Genomic DNA, 16,765 nt, shown 5'->3' with positions numbered 1-16,765 from the left:
ATGACAATGGCCACGGGTGAGCGGGTGGTAGCTCTTCATTCCAGCGTTGGAGTGGATGTATCTGTCAAGTTGTGGTTGAGGATGAACAAGATAATTCCGATTGTTGTTGTTGTTGTTGTTGTAAACCAGCGGATGGGCAAGAGTATGCGTCTGCGTCTGCGTATGTGTATGCGTATGGGTATACGTATATGTATATACACCCTCCCCCCTCGAACCATCCTCATATCGCAATCGCAACATCCCTCCAATATCTCTCTCGGAAAAATATTCCTATAAGCTTCAGGATCTGGAGACTCCATCTTATATCTACCCACCCTACCCTACCTCACCTGAGTTACCCCCTTTCCTCCCCCACCAAGTTACCAATCAATCAACACCAACCCCAAGAATCAATCTAGATAGATCATCAAACCCAACCAAACTTAAAGTGGACACAGCCGCGCAATCCAAGCCCTTCTGGAATACGGGATACGGATACTTATATAGTATATATACGTATCCTCGCTTAACCACCCCCACCCCTTCTTCCCCCTCCCCACCCGCGACGTTCATTGGGCCGGCCACACATCATCCCCCAAACACCGACAGACGACAAGAACCCCCCCCCCACAACACGATAGCCATCCAGCTTGAGTTTTACGCCGAGTGGAGTGCGTCAGCAGTTTTAGGTTAGGGCTGGGCGGAGTGGGAGATGCGCCAGGGGAGATAGTATGTATTTTTAGGCGCTCGGGGGTTTCAGGTTCCCTCCCCCTCCCCACTTGGGATGGGTGGGTTTGATTAAAAACGGCTCGGGGTGGGTTTGTTCATAAGTATGACAAACAACTACAGTACAGTACAGTGAGTAGCAAGCACTCCTGCCATTCATCTATCAATCTACTCTACTCTACTCTACTCTACTCTACTGCGGAATGTTTTGGAAGAGACGGGGAGGGAAGGGAAGGGTGGTAAGTTTTCAGAAGGATGGATGGATGATTTTTTATTTCTCAAGGAGTAGGTTGCAAGTAAGTACTATGTATGCAAGGACCCGCTTATTCATGCTTTTCCATATTGTTTGTTGGTTGTGTTAATGTTTTCTTGCTAATGTTGTTGTTGTTGTTGCCATCCGTCGAGTCATCTACTGTACATTATTCATCAAACAAGGGGACCGACCGACCGAACAGACCGCACCAGACAGAAAGAAGGGGCCAAACAAAAAAGGATTAAAGAGAGCTGAGGAAAGGCAGAAGATCACACACACACACACACACACCAGAAAAAGAGACGAAAGAAGAAGGAGAAGAAGAAGAAGAAGAAAGAATGACTCTAGACTAAGACACAAACAACACATCCCTCCACTGTATGGACATAGTACTTCATGACATGTGCAGTGATTGGAAATGCGAACGGGTGTGGGGTGGAAGATGTCTCAGGACAAGAAAGACGAGACAAGAGAGGAGAGCTCCGGCTCTATCGCGGGTGTTGCGGTGTCATCGCTCCGGGCAATCCGCCGATGTTCGATCCTTGGCTGTACACGCGGTGGTGGCCGGGCGTGCCGTGCGGGCCGGGCATGCCCTCGCCGAGTGGCCCGGGTCCCGGAGGCCGCGCTTGGAGGGGATGCACAGATCCAACCGCGGCGGATGGACCGCTTGGAGCGTAGCTGAGTCCACCGCTGGGATTCGGTTGCAGGATGGCTGGCGGGGTGTAGGAGCGACCCATCGACATCCCCTGTGGCCCTGGTCCGGACAAGCCTGCTGCCCGCGAAACCTGTGCCTGTGGAGGTGGCGTGTTGTGGCCGTACGGCCCCCCAGCCAATCCAAGCGACGAGCGGTGCGCGGCCTGCTGGTGCGCGCCGTTGACCATCGACTGCACGTGCTGCTGGTACTGCTGCGCGGACATGTGGCCCGAGGCTGGCGTCATCGGTGCCGACGAGCCATACGCTGCTTGCGGCGCTGGCTGCCGTGACCCCATGCCAAGGAGATTTGCCGGTGACTGGATCGGTGTGGGCGGACCTTGACGCGATGCGTATGCGTGGCTGGTGTTGCGGGGGGTGGGCGAACCGATGCTCTGACGGTACATCTGACTCTGCGCAGCCAGCTCGCGCGACGCTGCGGCGGAAGCCTGTGCATGTGACACCGGAGACGGGGCATATGCGGATGCGTGATAAGCAGGGCGTTGGGCTGTTGCCGACGAAGGGGTTGGTACGGGTGACTGGGCAGTGAGATTCGGCAGGGAGGGTCCGGAGAGAGACTGGGCGGAGGCGTAGGGAGAGTAGGGTGGCTGGGGAGCAAGCGATGCAGTGGAACGGCTGCTGGGCTGCGGCGGGGGAGCCTGTGGCTGTGGCGGTGCCTGTCCTCGGGGGTCAAACCGTGCCATCCAGTCGTTGTTCGCAGACGCCGGGGGACCACCGGGAACAGTGCCGTATGGCTGGTAATCTTGATATGCGCGCGATGGGGGGAGGTACTGGCTTTGCGGCGCATAAGCCGAGGCCCGTTGCTGAGACGATAAAGTAGGTTCTTCCTGACGCGGAGGGGGGGCCTGTTGAGAAAGCGGGTGCATCCCGGTGTACACCGGCCGAGAAGGAGACCCGGTATTCATCACAGGGGTCGAGGCCTGGTCGCTGGCAAATCGTTTGCGAGGCTGGGGCTCCTCTGGCTCGTCGTTCAGGATGCTCATAATGTTCGACCGCTTCGCTGGCACGCGAGGGGCCTCGGGTGGCTCCAGAGGGGTGGACCCCGGTCGCGGGGGCTCCTTGGGGGGGGATAACACCGGAGGTGCCTGAGACATGCCCATATGCTGACCGTGTAGGGAATAGAAAGGCCTCTGCGATATGGAATCACGCCGAATCGGAGAGATGTCGGACTCGGGCCTGTGAAGCGGCTGTGCCGGCGAGCTGGGGGTCTTCGTGAGACTAGGATGGCGAGAGTGAGAACCCGTAGGCATCAAGGAGGGCTGCGGCTGCGGCTGCGGCTGAAGGTATTGCTGTTGCGAGACTGGCAGTGCACTCTGCGTTGGGAGGAGGGGCGACCTGTGCACTTCGACATTGGGAGTCCGGAATCCTTGGGCGTGGAGAGGCTCCAGCCGAGCCATCTCTGACGCAGAGACTGGGGTCTGTCGAACAGGTATGGCCGATTCCTGGGGCCGGGAGGTGGCTGCATGGGGCAACACCGTAGCCGGAGCCTCGCGCCGGTCATCGGCAAAATATCCGAGGCGTGGCCCTGGCACGCGGGGCGGCAATCCTCCCTGGGAGGTAATCGCCCGGGCAGCATCCTCGCTGAGAACAGGTCCGCCCGGCAGGGGTGCACTAGAGGCTTGTGCAAGTGGTGGGTATCGCGACAGGCTGCGCTCCTTCTCCTGCCCAGCGCGGGGAGTCGGCACTGGTTGCACTTGTTGATGGGTGGGACCAACTGGTTTGGCTTTCGCTCCCAGGCGGCTGTCATCGCTATCCGGGGTTGCATCGGTGTGCGGTGCGAGAGGTCGAGGCATGATTATGGAAGATGGTGTAGCTTCGTAACGCCGTTTAGAGGCAAAGTTAGGGACGGGCAAAGGACCTGTGGGCTCACCACGAGCTTTCTTGGCTTCTGCATCGGCAACGATATCTTCAAAATCCTTTTGACCAGAGTCAATGCGACGCTGAAAGTAATTCTTAACCTGGAGGGGAAATCGGATTAATGACACAAGCTCTACAATTTGGTTTGGTGGGGAGGCTCACCATGACCGTGGTTTTCGTCTTCATGAAATTCGAAATACCTTCAAAGTCGCGACCGAAGTGCGCCAGCAACAGCGGGAAATCACGTTGCTCGGGCACCGACCAGTAACTGGTGGGCTGCAGGGACCCATATCCGCCGACCTCGGGCTGCCGGGTAGGTGCAGGGGCCTCCTGCTCAGTTGACTCGAAGACATACACTCCCTCCTTCTGACGTCCTCGTCCAGACCTCGCACGAGGTGGCACATCGGTCGCTTCCCTCTCCGGCTCCTTGGCTCGCACAGGCACGGGCGCTGGCTCGGAGACACCATCCAAAGACGGTTCGGGGGCCTCTACCTTGGGCGCAGGAGTAACAACGGGTGCCACCGGTGGAGCTGACGTTGCCTGCACCGGTTGCTCCGCAGGAATCGGCTGCAATGTTTGTTGCTGTTGCTGTTGCTGTTGCTGTTGTTGCTGCTGTAGCTGCTGCTGTTGTAGCTGTTGCTGCTGTAGCTGTAGTTGTTGCTGTTGCTGCTGCTGTTGCTGTTGCTGCTGCTGCTGCTGCTGCTGTTGTTGCTGCGCAGCCTTCCCGCGTCGGCCACCTCGGGTGCCTGCACCGCTCCGGGGCCCTCGTCGGGTGGGCTTCTCAACTGGTTCCCCATCCTTGGACGCATTCCCTCGGCGACCATTATTGTCCGTGTCAGCAGACGAGTCGCCAAATGTCGGTGCGGCGGCTCGTCGTGGACGACCAGTGTCAGTAACAGGAGCCGGCTCCTCCTCGCCCTCGTAGTCGGGCTTAACGACGCCCAGATCGGCCATAAGAGCATTCGACTTCGGCCTAGCAGATCGCCGGGCACGCCCGCGGCGGCTCCATCGCTTGTTGAGCTTGGCCTTGTATTTGATTTCCTCCTTGGTCAGATAGTAATGAACGATACACTGCTGGAAATCCCGCCCGGGTAGCGCTTCCGCGATCTTGCCCCATTTCTTGGGGTGAGCCATGAACGCATCCGTGAAAGCCTCGTGCTCCAACTGGGTGAAATCATTGGGGGGCGGCAGGAAACCGAAGACATCCATGGCCTTGTTCGGGTCAATGATGTTGTTTGTATCCTTATAGGTGCCAGCTTTGATCTCCCGGGGGACGAGCATATTGGGGATTACTGCCTCCCGACCCAGATCCGGTTGAGCCGTAGCTTTATTGCCGCGACGCCTCTCGAGTTCCTCTTGGGCGGAAATCTCCGACGCGCGGAGGGCGTTCTGGAAGTCCAACTCACTGTTCCCCTTGTACCGTCTTCCGCTTTCAACCAGAGGTGTGGGTGTCACTACGGGAGGAGCGACGGGGGGAGGTGTAGGACCTGGAGTGCTCGAGCTCTGGTCTTTGGCACGATCCAGCTCCCAAACATTCAGCCTCCAAGGCTTGTAGTGAGCCAAATAATCAATTCGGAGCTCCGCGTTCTTCTGCGCGATCTCTTTGCGTCGCTTCATTATTATGTCGCGGAAGGTGTCTTTTAAACGTTCATGGGTTGCGGCATTCTCCTGGTAAACCTCCAGATCGGACAAAGGCGTTGGGGGGCCAGAATTCAGGAACGGAAGACTTTCGGCAGCGAAGACATCCGCAGGAGGAATGGAGTCCAGGACCATCTTCGTTGGCGGCTCATGTTCTTCGGCCTTTCCGTTTGGCTGAGCTTCCACGGCAGGGGCCACCGGTTCCTCCTTTGCCGGTTTGGGTTCCTCCACTGGCAACGGGGGCGGCGTCGGGGCCTTTTCAACGACCGTGTCATGGGCGACCGCACCTAGGAGCTGGATGCGCATAAGCAGTGCCAAAATATTCGGGTCTTCCAACGGCGAGGGCGGAAGCTCTGCTCTGAGAGCGTTCATGTCCTTCTCGAAAATCTGCTTCCGTTCCTCCAGGTAGTCCTGAGTGAATACTACGTTTTCCTCCTCCTCATCGTCGCCAGATTGCCCGAAGTCCGGTATGACAAGGTCGCCTTGCTCCTGACTCTTCCTTTCGATGACTTTCTCCTCCAGAATCGGTTTCGGTGGACTGACACTAGGCACGTCGATCTGCATGGGAGTTTCGGGTGAGGTCACAGGAGCCGGCGGCTTCGATTCCACAACATCCTCGTCACCCACAATCTCACCTGCTTCGGGTCCAGTCGATGAATCGTCCGCTGGAATCCCGTCCACGGGAATACGCGATTCCTGCTTGGTTTCTTCGCTGATGGACAGACTTCGGTCCTTCCCGTCGATAGAATCGCGCTTTGGAGGCACGGCAGAACTAGGACCAGACGGCGGTCGACTGTAGCCGGGTCGAACCCATTGTTTGTTGCCTTTCGACGGGCCCCGTGATACCGAAGGGCGTTGCTGGAGCGCGCGGGGACCGGTCGGGATACTCGACGTATGCATCCGAGGGGATGTGAGCGGACCGGGAGAGGTGGCGAGTCCAGTCGCAGAGGGCCTCCTCCCAATCTCGGGTGAGCTCATGGCGGAGCCCAGTTTACTCGGTGAGGGTGCCTCGTGGAATCCCGGGGCCTCCTTGTGAACCATGGCCGCAGGAGCAGTGGGGGGTGAAATATCGAGTGGCTTCTGCACCCCCGCCGCCGGAGGGTGTGACTTCGGGAGACGCGGAGGCGGTTCATGTTTGATCGGGGTCACCGGCGCTTCGTCACGTCGAGGTTCCTCGCGTCGAACCCGCTGTTCCAGCGGCAGCTGTGAAGGACCGCGGTCGGCCTTTGGTGCGGTCGGGGGTTGCATGGGGACTCGCGGGGGCGGTTCATGGCGTTCTTTCTCTGTCTTCGGGGCGGAAGGAGGTGCAGGGACCGGATCAACTGGAGGCTTCTCTGCGGGGATCTCAGGGATGGGTGCGGTGACTGATCCGAACGCGGGAACTTGCGGCGCGGCGGGAGGCGTCGATCGTTTGACGGGAGGAGGGATGAAGTCCTTGGCAGGGTCGGGATGAGGCGTGGGTGGTTCAATGCGTTCAATGCGTTCAATGCGCTCGACTCGAGAATCGCGGCGACCGTCTCCAACGACGGATGGCTTACGGGGCGGCTCGGCGGGTGGGTGGTCCGGAAGCCTGTCCGGGAGAGCGGGACCAGCATGGACCGCTGGGCCGGTGGCAGACGACACGGTTGAACTGCTGGGGATGCGATTCTCAGCACGACTGGGCGGGCGATCCCTCTTCCAATGGTCTGCTGGTCGTTCGCGCTCATCGCGTTCGATGCGTCGGTCAACTTCGTCGCGGCGCTCGAAGCGCTCCCGTCGGTCCAGATCCCGCTCCCGGTCACGATCCCGCCGGTCGTTGTCGCGATCGCGGTCCAGGATGACGCGGTCTCGATCCCGTTCTCGCTCGCGGTCGCGATCCCGGTCGATGAGGCGGTCCCTCTCGCGGTCGCGATCCCGTTCGCGATCGCGGTCCCTGTCGCGGTCACGGTCGCGCTCTCGGTCCCGGTCCCACCGAGCGTCGCGTGACCGGCTTCGACGCCGGAAGGTGTCGCGGTCATCCATATACGGCATGCGACCTCGCCCACGTCCAGCATCCCAGTCGCCCCGTCCACGCCCTCTCATGGGTGGACCCGGACGGGGATGGTGGCCGCTCGCCGGCGGAACATCCGGCACGGCCGAGGAAACTGATATGAGGCTATCCCGTGAACCCCGTCGCATTCGAACAATATCTGCATCGCGCCCGATCGGCTCTCTCAGGTCTCGAAAGTCGCGCGGTGGTGGCGGGGAGCGGGAGCGACCGCGACCAAAGCCGATGCGTGATTCCCGGGGGTCGAAGTCGCGCTCGCGACGCCCCCAGTCCCCGCGATCCCGGTCAATCTCTCGGCGAAAGGGTGGCGGACCATCACGGATATCTCGAAAGTCGCGGTCCCGTTCTCTGTCGCGATCTCGTATGTCGCGGTCTCGGTCTCGGAAATCTCCACGGCCAGGATAGCCTCGACCTCGGCCACCAAACGGAGCGCCTCGAGGGGGGTCAATCAGCGCCTTGGGACCTCGAGGCGGCTCCCTACCCAGGGGAGGGATGTTGCCATCGTCCGAGCCGCGCGGACCAGACGGGGGGCGACGGTCTCCAAAGCGCTGAGGCGAACGATCGCGGGAATTAAACCCAGACAGTGGAGGGTATCTAGACGACATCACCAGATCATGCTAGAGAGCATGAGCTAAGCAACCTGGCAGGGGAGCCTGCCACGAGTTAGTTGGGAAGACTCTCCAAAAAGAAAAATAATAAACCAAGCGATTGATTGTGTTGTGTTTTGGGGGGGGAGGGGGGGTGGGAAAGGAAATGACAGAAATGAGTGGCAGGCAAAAACGAGGACGGCCAAGGGACGGAACGGCGAATGGGCCCAGCAGAAGCAGCAGCAGCAGCAGCGGAGTGACTGAGAGTGAGACGCCGCCGGCGAACGGGTGTGGAGAGCACGTGACGGCGAGAAGCATGGGCGGGCACGGGCCAACCAAGGGACGATTAGCTAATCCGCCAATGGGCGGGCGCATCTGGGCGGAGCCTCGAGGGCAGCCAATCAGGGAGCGCGCAGGAGGATTGACGGATTCCATCAGCTTAGCGGCAGCCACTTGGCCCGGTTTGTTTCAGCCGGGCCTGGCACGCGGATCAGCTGGCAGAGAGGCCCGGACGAGGCAGAGGCCAAAAGAAGGAACGAGGGGAGGGGGGGATGGGAACAAAGAGCTCCCCGATTCGAAGCGTCAAAACAAAGCCCAGTAGAGCAAGTAGTAGATAAGTGGTGGTCGATGCTGCACACTGCTGCTGTCCACTCCCGATCCGTGTCCCCCGGCAGGTCTTTCACCAGTGAATCACCTCCTCCTTCACCCCCCCAAACGACAAATCTGGAGAGGAAACAAACGCCATTCTTGAGTCAAGCCCAAACAACCCGGGGGGGAAAAAGAAAGAAAACCAAATGGAAAATGACAGAAAATGACAAGCTAGAGATCGCCGTACCTTTAAGCCAATGCAACGTGTCAGTCAAAGCAACGAGCCCGAAGGACACCTGCAAGGAGTGGCAGCTGGGCAGCAAAATCCACCAGCGGGAGGAGCTATCCTCGAGACCGAGGGCGCCCGGATTCGGATTCGGTTTTCTCGGAAGTAAGAGCCGGGGATCGTCGAGGACCAGCCTGGAGAGGGAAGAGCGGAAGGATGGGGGGATGCGTAGGGGATCGGAGAGTCGTGTGTAGTACCAGACGCGCCGTGGGAGACGCAGAAGGAACGAGTGGCAGGGCGAGCAGGGAGAAGTTGAAGATCGTTGAAGGTTGAAGGTAGGGAAGAAGGAGGCAGAGAGGCACGATGGGGGGGATGGGGCAGAGACGATGGATCTAACCCAGGCGAGCCAGGCGTTTGGATGGAATAGTTGGTCAGGGACTCTTCTAGGGGAACTCAAAATAACTCGATTGGGCCGGTGCCTCAGGCATTACGAAACGGCAACTCTCGAAAGTCTCAAACGGCCTCAGGCCCCAAGGCAGCGCAGCACTGCAGTAGTGCGCGTCCCGGTTCCAGTCTCTGGCTAACCCGTTGCGGCTAGGCCTCCCATGGGTCGGCGCTTGGCCGGACCAGGCACCCCTGGCCGCCTGAGGCACCGGGCGCTGCGGACCCCCCGCCATCTTCAACTGCTCACGGCCACGCTAGTCCCCTTCCGCCATTAGCCTCTTCACCGCCGAAAAATTTCCCCATCATCATCATCCCCGATCCCGCAACCCCTCTTTCTGCTCTGCTCTGGTTTGGTTTGGTTTGGCATTTCGTCCGTGTCCTTCTAGCAGCATCGCGTTACATGAAATTCCTGTTTTAGAGTCTATAAGATTGCCTACTCCTTCCCCAGCCATGTCCGCCACACCTGCCGACAATGCCCCTCCCTCCTCGGTCACCAATGCCGTCCTGGTGGCCTCCGAGCCCGTGCCCGAGGGAACACACCAGGTCAGCGGTATCGACTTTGACCGGTTTAAGGGCCGCGATATCACCGTCGCTGAGATGGTCGACAACATGAGGTACACGGGTTTCCAAGGCAGCTCCGTCGCGGAGGCCGCCCGCATCGTTAACGAGATGGTAAGAACCCCGCCTCCTCCTGCACCCGACGACGGCGCTGACCCAGATGGCCTGCTGTAGAGGGCGTATCGGCACCCCGAAACCGGCGAGAAGACGACCATCTTCCTAGGCTACACCTCCAACCTGATTTCGTCCGGCCTCCGCGACACCATCCGCTACCTGGTGCGCAACAACCACGTTTCCGCCATCGTCACGACAGCCGGCGGCGTGGAGGAGGACCTGATCAAGTGTTTGGCGCCGACCTACATGGGCAGCTTCACGGCCCCGGGCGCGGGGCTACGGGCCAAGGGATTGAACCGGATCGGCAACCTCATCGTGCCGAACAGCAACTACTGTGCGTTTGAGGACTGGCTGATCCCCATCCTGGACAAGATGCTGGAGGAGCAGGAGGCGGCCAAGAAAAAGGCCCTCGAGACGGGCGACGAGGAGGACGAGCTGCACTGGACCCCAAGCCGGATCATCGAACGCCTGGGACGCGAGATCAACCACGAGGACTCGGTGCTGTACTGGGCTGCGCGCAACAACATCCCGATCTTCTGCCCCGCCATCACCGACGGCTCTCTCGGCGATATGCTCTACTTCCACACCTTCAAGTCGTCCCCGCAGCGGCTGCGCGTCGACATCGTCGACGACGTTCGCCGCATCAACACGATGGCCGTGCGGGCTTCCCAGGCCGGCATGATTATCCTGGGCGGCGGCGTGATCAAGCACCACATTGCCAACGCCTGTCTGATGCGAAACGGCGCGGAGCACGCGGTGTACATCAACACGGGTCAGGAATTCGACGGGAGCGACGCGGGGGCTCGCCCGGATGAGGCTGTCAGCTGGGGCAAGATCAAGGCCGATGCCAAGGCCGTCAAGGTGTACGCGGAAGCCACGGTTGTGTTCCCGCTGATTGTTGCGGCCTCGTTTGCGCGAGCCGGTACGGACGGGGAGGAGTCTCAGAACTGAGGGTCGCCCGGTCCCTTTGGAGAAGAAAAACAAAACTTCCCCAACCAATTACATGTTGATCCAATCCGCCCATTATTCCCGGAGTTCCCAACGGCGCGAGAACAAAAATTCCTTTTTTTTTTTGCACCCCAATGATAATCGACCCGGGTCGATAGCTTTCCCCGGCACCTCGGGCATCGGTGTACCGGGGGGGGGGAGCAGACCGATGCATCGGCAGGGCCAGACGTGGCAGCCGCGCTAGACCCCACCCGAACGAGTGGACAACGAAAATCTGGAAGGGGGGCAAATGGGACGATTGGTGGCGCGCCAGACACAAGCTGGCCTGGATAAAGGATTCTGCCCGGGACGGAAGGAAAAGAACCCCTTCAGAGTTGGAAAAGCAGAGCCGAAGACCCGAAGAACCGAAGAATCGACTGGATCGTCGGGGGTGGAAGTGTGCAAGATAATGGATGGCAAATGACAAAGAGTGGTCGGCCGGGGCTGTTCCACCGGTCGATCATGGCGGTCGGCACGGGGGTTTCACGCCACAATAAGGTTCGACTTGCCACCGATCCAAGGGGAGGGGGGGGGGGGGGGATAATAAGATGGAGAGATGGGGGATGGAGAGATGGAGGTACAGAGTATACAACGTACACTGTATATACTACTATCATGTATCACTAACAATATAGAATACTTGAATACTTGCATGCTTTCATACTGGATAGAGAGCTGGGTGTGTGGAGTGGAGAGCGAGCCAAGTGACAGGTCAGTTCCTGCTTTTCCTTCTCCAGGGGGGGGCGCCCGCGAATAATTGACCGGGTGGCAAGGCCGTCGCCCAGTCAGAGGGCTGCAAAGACCAGCGGTGAGGAGAAGAGGGTGCGAGGGTGCTTGTCTGCTTGTCTGCTTGTCTGCCTGCCTGCGCTCTGCAGGCTCGCTGCATTGCCGCCTCATCCTTTTTAATACCCGCCCGCCTGACAATTGGGGCATCGCTTTCCGTTCTTTCTTCTTTCGCTCGCGTGGGTGTTCTGCTCCGACTCGACTCGCCTCGACTCGACTCTCCTCCTTTCTTTCTTTCCTTCTTTCTTTCTTTCTTTCTTCCCCCCCCATAATCCATTGTCTGTCAACACACTCTCTCTCGTCTCCCCCCCCCGACATATCTCCCTCTCCCCCTCCCCCATACTCCATCCATTTCCACCCCCTCGGGTCTAGGCTCATCGGGATCCCCTGATAAGCCCTGGTGCCTGCTCTTATCGCCCCGTCCGTGCCATCTGTCTTGCCTGCCTGTCTGTCTGTCTAGACTCCAGTCTGTTGGCTGCCATTGTGTCGCCTCTTCGTTGGCCGTGGCTTACATCTGCCCCTCCACCCCCCTCCTTTTTTAACCCATCGTCCTTTCTCTCTCTCTCTCTCTCTCTCTCTCTCTCTCGTGAGGGACTATCCTATCTTTCTAAGAATCACCCTTCAGCCTTGTCGTTGTTTGGATGCCTGTTGGTGTGTGATCAGCCGCATCCTGCCTGGTGCCAAGGCTGTTGACAGTTCGTGTTGACTCATTTATTATTGTCCCCTCCCCCAGCCTTTCGCGTTCTCGTGAACTCGCCCCTCTCTTTCACATCAGTGGGACTCTGGTTGCGTGTTAAATTGCATCAAGATCCTCTCACTGCAACGCGGGTGTTTGCCCATTGAGTTCGTGTCCGGTTCTCGCGTCCGACCCCGTCCCGATGGATACCACCACCCCCGACCCCGTCCTCGTGGAGGGGCTGCCTCCCTCCCTCGTCCTCAGTGTTCCCTCGCCCACGGAGCCGGTCACGGAGACCACGGTGACCATCAATCCAGCCCCGGAGGACCCTTCAGATCCTTCAGACCACTCAGACCCTTCAGACCCCGCAGACCCTCCCATAAGCACCGTCCCCTCGGCCACGCCCGCTGAACCCACGTCTCAGGACGAACAGCAGTCAGACCCCCAGGAGGACCTCGTTTCCGACCAAATCCAGCCTCCGGTGCCGGCCGATGTTGTCCCCGCCGTCAATGCAGCCCCCGAACTCGAGCACGCATACTGGGCGGAGATCGAGGAGGACCTCACCGTCCCCGATGAGGGGGAGATGAAGGAAATAGAATCCGCTGCAGATGGTGATTACAGCGCCTATGAGTGTAGGTCCCCGGATGCGTGGACGGGTGTAGTGTGGACTAATTGCTGATCAATTCAGATGATTACTGGGAGAAGAACTTCCATCCCGAGCTGGAGGATCCCGAGTACCGCCCCGTGGAAAAGGCTCGCATGACCTGGAAGATCAAGGGCATTCGAGGCACCCCTGATGCCCCCAACCGGGCCAAGATCATGCGGTCCCCCCCGGCCTATCTCGGGGGTTATTGGTGGACAATCAAGTTCTTTCCCCGCGGAAACAACGTCGGTTCGCTGAGCATCTACATCGAGTGCTCGACGACCATGCCCACCGTGGACAAGTCTCTGCCGGAGACCGAGTTCAAGGTCATCCATGGCCCCGCAGATGCTCCCTTAGATGGTAGCACGCCGGATGTAGACTTGAAATTCCCTCAGACGGACGATAGCACGGCCGACTGGCTGGAGAGTTTCAAGTCCCAGTACCCCGCGGCTGCTAACCAGGCAGCATCCGCACCCAACAAGTCGTGGCGGGTCTCGGCCCAGATTGGTGTCATTCTCTACAACCCGGATGAGCCGCGTACCGGGTGGATGCAGTCGTCGTGCCATCAGTTCAACCCCCACAACCTGGACTGGGGTTGGACTAACTTCCACGGCCCGTGGGACCACATCCACCGCCGCCAGCGGGGCCAGCGCCAGGCCCTGCTCCGCAACGACACCCTGGCCTTCGATGCGTACATTCGCATTGTCGATGATCCCACCCGTTCCCTCTGGTGGCACGCCAGTGACACCGAGCCGACCTGGGACAGTCTGAGTCTGACGGGCTACCGCCCCTTGGGTGACTCGGTCATCAACCACAGCGCTGAAGTCGCCGGGCTGGCCACGTGGCTCCATCTGGCGCCCTTCTGCAAGATCATCCAGAAGGCCAATGTCCTTGAACACCTTACCAACTGCGATGTCAAGCCTAAGCCACTCTGCGATGCACTCCAGAAGTTTCTCTGGCAGCTGCGGTCGCGGAGTCAGTCCCTGCAATATGTCGACACCGACATGATCACCACCACCCTGCGGAACCTGCACGAGTATTCCGGAGATGTGTGCGAGTTCTGGGAGCGTTTGCGCCGGACCCTCGAGATCGAGCTCGCGGGCACCGATGCGGTGAAAGAGCTCGCACAGCTATTCGACAGCCCCTCTCTCGAGTCGCTCCCAGCGGAAACTCGGGACCAGGAGGTGATCAACACGATCCCCCAAGATTACAACTCTCGCATCGTCGTCCCTGCCGACCAAGCAAAGACGACGACTGACGCATTCAGTTGGTACTTGAGTGCGAAGCCGGGACGGTGGGTGCTCCCCCCCGTTCTCCATCTGGAATTGAGCCGTCAAAAGCTTGACAAGGCCGCCCGACAGTGGCGCCTGCTCTACAACCGGGTTGATCTGGATGAGGAAATTGACTTGGCGCCGTGGCTGCTGGACGGTCAATGCGGCAAGTACGTTCTGTACGGCTACATCGTCCACCGCGGCCGACGCACTTCCGGCAAATTCTTCAGTATCCTCCGTCCCGGTGGTCCCGGGACCAGGTGGCTCGCCTTCGATGACGGCAGCGACAACCGTGTCGAATGCCTGACTCGTCGAACGGCCCTGGGCCCGCATCTCGGCTTGGACGCATCGCAGAAACCTGACCACAAGACCGGCCATGATGTCGCCATTGCGGCGATGTACATTCGCAGCGATCTGGTGCAGGACTTCTTGCCTGGTCCACAGGGTCCTTGGGATGTTCCCGCCCCAATGAAGGATTACTATGAGTCGGGTATTTACCCCGTGCAGGCGGACGCCAAGGCCGAGACAGATGAGATCCAGGTCGAAGTCTACTCCCTGCCAAAGTACGAGCAGTTGGGCAGTCTGTTCGATACGTACGATCTGATGTCGCAGGCTAAGTCGGAGAACAATGTCATGTACCTGACTGTTCCCCGCTCGTCTAACTATGTTGATCTTCGGAAGAAGATCGCGTCGTGGGCAAGTGCCCGGACGGAGGATAGCCCGTGTGCCGAGCATGTGCGCCTCTGGCAGATTGGTCACACCCGTGATCAGTTTGGCCCTACCCTCGCCTTTTCTCGCATCTCGGACTTGACCAGTACCCTGGATTTCCCGTTGAAGACTGTCCGTTTCTGGATGCAGGTTGTGTCTGATGGTATGTCCCTACTCTTTTTTTTTTTTTTTCTGTCCTAGACAGTTGACTAACTCGACTACAGAAAACGCCAAATTCTTCGCCATCGCCGATCCACCGCAGGCTGTTCAGATGCAAGCCAAGCCCGAAGAGGCTGTGGTGGAGCGTGCTGCATCTGAATCCTCGGACAGACAGTCTGTTCATGAAATCGAGGTCGCGCAGGCGAGTTCGTCTGGAACAGTGACGGAAAGCGCTCTCGGTACAGAAAACGTCGCGCCTTCTGTTGAGACTCCAGACCCTCTGTCCGCCGACTCGAGTCCCCTTGCTGCCGTTTCTGCCACGGGGGATGCCGAGAATGACGCAGTGATTGCTGCGATCATCGCTCAGGATATGCAACAGTTTGAGCCAGAAGGAGGGTCTGAAATCCCTATCCCTATCCCAGAGCCCAGCGATGCACCGAGCCAGGAGCTCGTCGAGGTTCTGACACCTGAGCCTCAGCCCGAGTCGAACGATGAACCTGTCGCTTCGATTGAGCCCGAGGTTCCTCAGCCCGTCGACCACGTCTACTACTTCATCCAGAAGTTCGACGTGGACGCGCAAGCCTTGCGCACGGTGGGATCCTTCTTCTCCAAGAAGGAAGAAAATATCAAATCGGCTATCCGTCGGCATCTGAAGTTGCCTCCCATGAAGGACTTCCAGATCTGGCAGCGTGTCGACGGCACCACCGTGACGACCATGTCGTCTGGCGAAACCTTTGAGACCTACGTGCCCGACGGTACCTCCTTCATCGTCGGCGACAAGCTGACGAAGGACCGGTAAGCACCTCCCCCCCCCCCTCCCCCCCATCTCCACCCACTGCCAGTGCTAATCCCTTCCCTCAGCCGCACCCAACTGAACACCTCCGCCCTCTTCGGCAACCCCGACCACCTCGTCCGCTACCTCTGGGCCTCCTCCCGCAATCACCCGACCCGGGCCTTCACAGGCATCAAAACCATCGACGCCACCTTCACAAGCGAATACTACAGCGGCGAGTTCAAAAAGGGCTACTTCCACGGCAAAGGCAAGCACATCTCAGACCTGGCGGCCACCTACGTGGGCGACTTCGTGCTGGGCAAACGCACCGGCTCCGGCTTCATGGAGTACCCCACCGGCGACACCTACGACGGCGACTGGTTCGACGGCATCTGCCACGGCCAGGGCACCTACGTCGAGCGCAAGACCGGAAACAAGTACGTCGGCGGCTACAAAGACGGCAAGCGCCACGGCAAAGGCATCAGCTACTGGGAGGTTGCGGATGAGGAGATGGACCTGTGTCAGATCTGCTATGGTGAGGAGCAGGACGCCCTGTTTTATGATTGTGGGCATGTCTGTGCGTGCGTTACTTGCGCCAGGCAAGTGGATTTGTGTCCCATTTGTCGGAAGAGCATTGTTAGTGTGGTTAAGATTTATCGCACTTAGGTGGGGTCATAACAGACACCCATATACGCAGGTATATATCGAGACAGGCTACGTCTGCCTGTCTGCTAATAGGGACGTCACGTGTCCCTTGTTTGATTGCTTGGTTTGCATTTGGAGAATATTATACATACCCTGGTGTTGCAAAGATGGAGTAGAGTTTGGTTGATTTGATTTGATATATCTGATTTTTTGGCTACATGCACAGAGCACATACTACATATTGTTTGTTTTTGGAGTTTAGATTGATTTTCTTGTTTATATCTACCTACTTATTTATCTATCTGTTCATCTGCTTCTGTTTGTTCAGCTGGTAACTTGGCTTGTCGCTCGCTCGCTCCCTTGTTTCTTGTTCTGGCAATTAGAAAGAAAGAATACAGTATAGTATAGCTGAAT

General features: G+C 58.7%; 4 protein-coding genes across 4 annotated transcripts; 3 read left to right on the top strand and 1 right to left on the bottom strand.

Annotated features, from left to right (window-relative positions):
• The first annotated feature begins 970 nt into the window (after nt 1-970).
• BO70DRAFT_6647 (uncharacterized protein) lies at nt 971-1,324 on the top strand. The gene has a single exon (XM_025548632.1). It carries the CDS (start codon nt 1,015-1,017, stop codon nt 1,201-1,203), a length of 189 nt encoding a protein of 62 aa, XP_025404003.1. The 5' UTR covers nt 971-1,014; the 3' UTR covers nt 1,204-1,324.
• A 122-nt stretch (nt 1,325-1,446) lies between these two features.
• Nucleotides 1,447-8,212, bottom strand: BO70DRAFT_402125 (MYB DNA-binding domain protein; the record flags this gene model as incomplete). Its single annotated transcript, XM_025547006.1, has 4 exons — nt 1,447-3,627; nt 3,689-5,554; nt 5,591-7,738; nt 8,114-8,212. 4 exons carry the CDS (start codon nt 8,210-8,212, stop codon nt 1,447-1,449), a joined length of 6,294 nt encoding a protein of 2,097 aa, XP_025404002.1.
• Nucleotides 8,213-9,398: 1,186 nt separating this feature from the next.
• On the top strand, nt 9,399-10,841 carry BO70DRAFT_6628 (deoxyhypusine synthase). The gene is made up of 2 exons (XM_025548631.1): nt 9,399-9,707; nt 9,768-10,841. Exons 1-2 carry the CDS (start codon nt 9,486-9,488, stop codon nt 10,656-10,658), a joined length of 1,113 nt encoding a protein of 370 aa, XP_025404001.1. The 5' UTR covers nt 9,399-9,485; the 3' UTR covers nt 10,659-10,841.
• A 1,271-nt stretch (nt 10,842-12,112) lies between these two features.
• Nucleotides 12,113-16,507, top strand: BO70DRAFT_6601 (putative MATH and UCH domain protein). Its single transcript, XM_025548627.1, has 4 exons — nt 12,113-12,785; nt 12,842-14,938; nt 15,000-15,729; nt 15,796-16,507. The coding sequence occupies exons 1-4, from the start codon at nt 12,356-12,358 to the stop codon at nt 16,370-16,372; spliced, it is 3,834 nt and encodes a 1,277-aa protein (XP_025404000.1). The 5' UTR covers nt 12,113-12,355; the 3' UTR covers nt 16,373-16,507.
• Nucleotides 16,508-16,765: the final 258 nt, after the last annotated feature.

This window comes from Aspergillus heteromorphus (genome assembly GCF_003184545.1).
Source record: "Aspergillus heteromorphus CBS 117.55 chromosome Unknown BO70scaffold_1, whole genome shotgun sequence".
In the NCBI taxonomy this organism is placed as follows: Eukaryota; Fungi; Ascomycota; class Eurotiomycetes; order Eurotiales; family Aspergillaceae; genus Aspergillus; species Aspergillus heteromorphus.
Note: the sequence above shows the minus strand (reverse complement) of the source record. Positions and strands in the feature narration are given on the sequence as shown.

Coding starts and splice junctions, on each gene's coding strand:
- BO70DRAFT_6647 (XM_025548632.1), top strand. CDS start 1,015: ATGCAAGGACCCGCTTATTCATGCTTTTCCATATTGTTTGTTGGTTGT.
- BO70DRAFT_6628 (XM_025548631.1), top strand. CDS start 9,486: ATGTCCGCCACACCTGCCGACAATGCCCCTCCCTCCTCGGTCACCAAT. Junction 9,708..9,767: donor CCCGCATCGTTAACGAGATG/GTAAGAACCCCG, acceptor GGCCTGCTGTAG/AGGGCGTATCGGCACCCCGA.
- BO70DRAFT_6601 (XM_025548627.1), top strand. CDS start 12,356: ATGGATACCACCACCCCCGACCCCGTCCTCGTGGAGGGGCTGCCTCCC. Junction 12,786..12,841: donor TGATTACAGCGCCTATGAGT/GTAGGTCCCCGG, acceptor TGATCAATTCAG/ATGATTACTGGGAGAAGAAC. Junction 14,939..14,999: donor GATGCAGGTTGTGTCTGATG/GTATGTCCCTAC, acceptor ACTCGACTACAG/AAAACGCCAAATTCTTCGCC.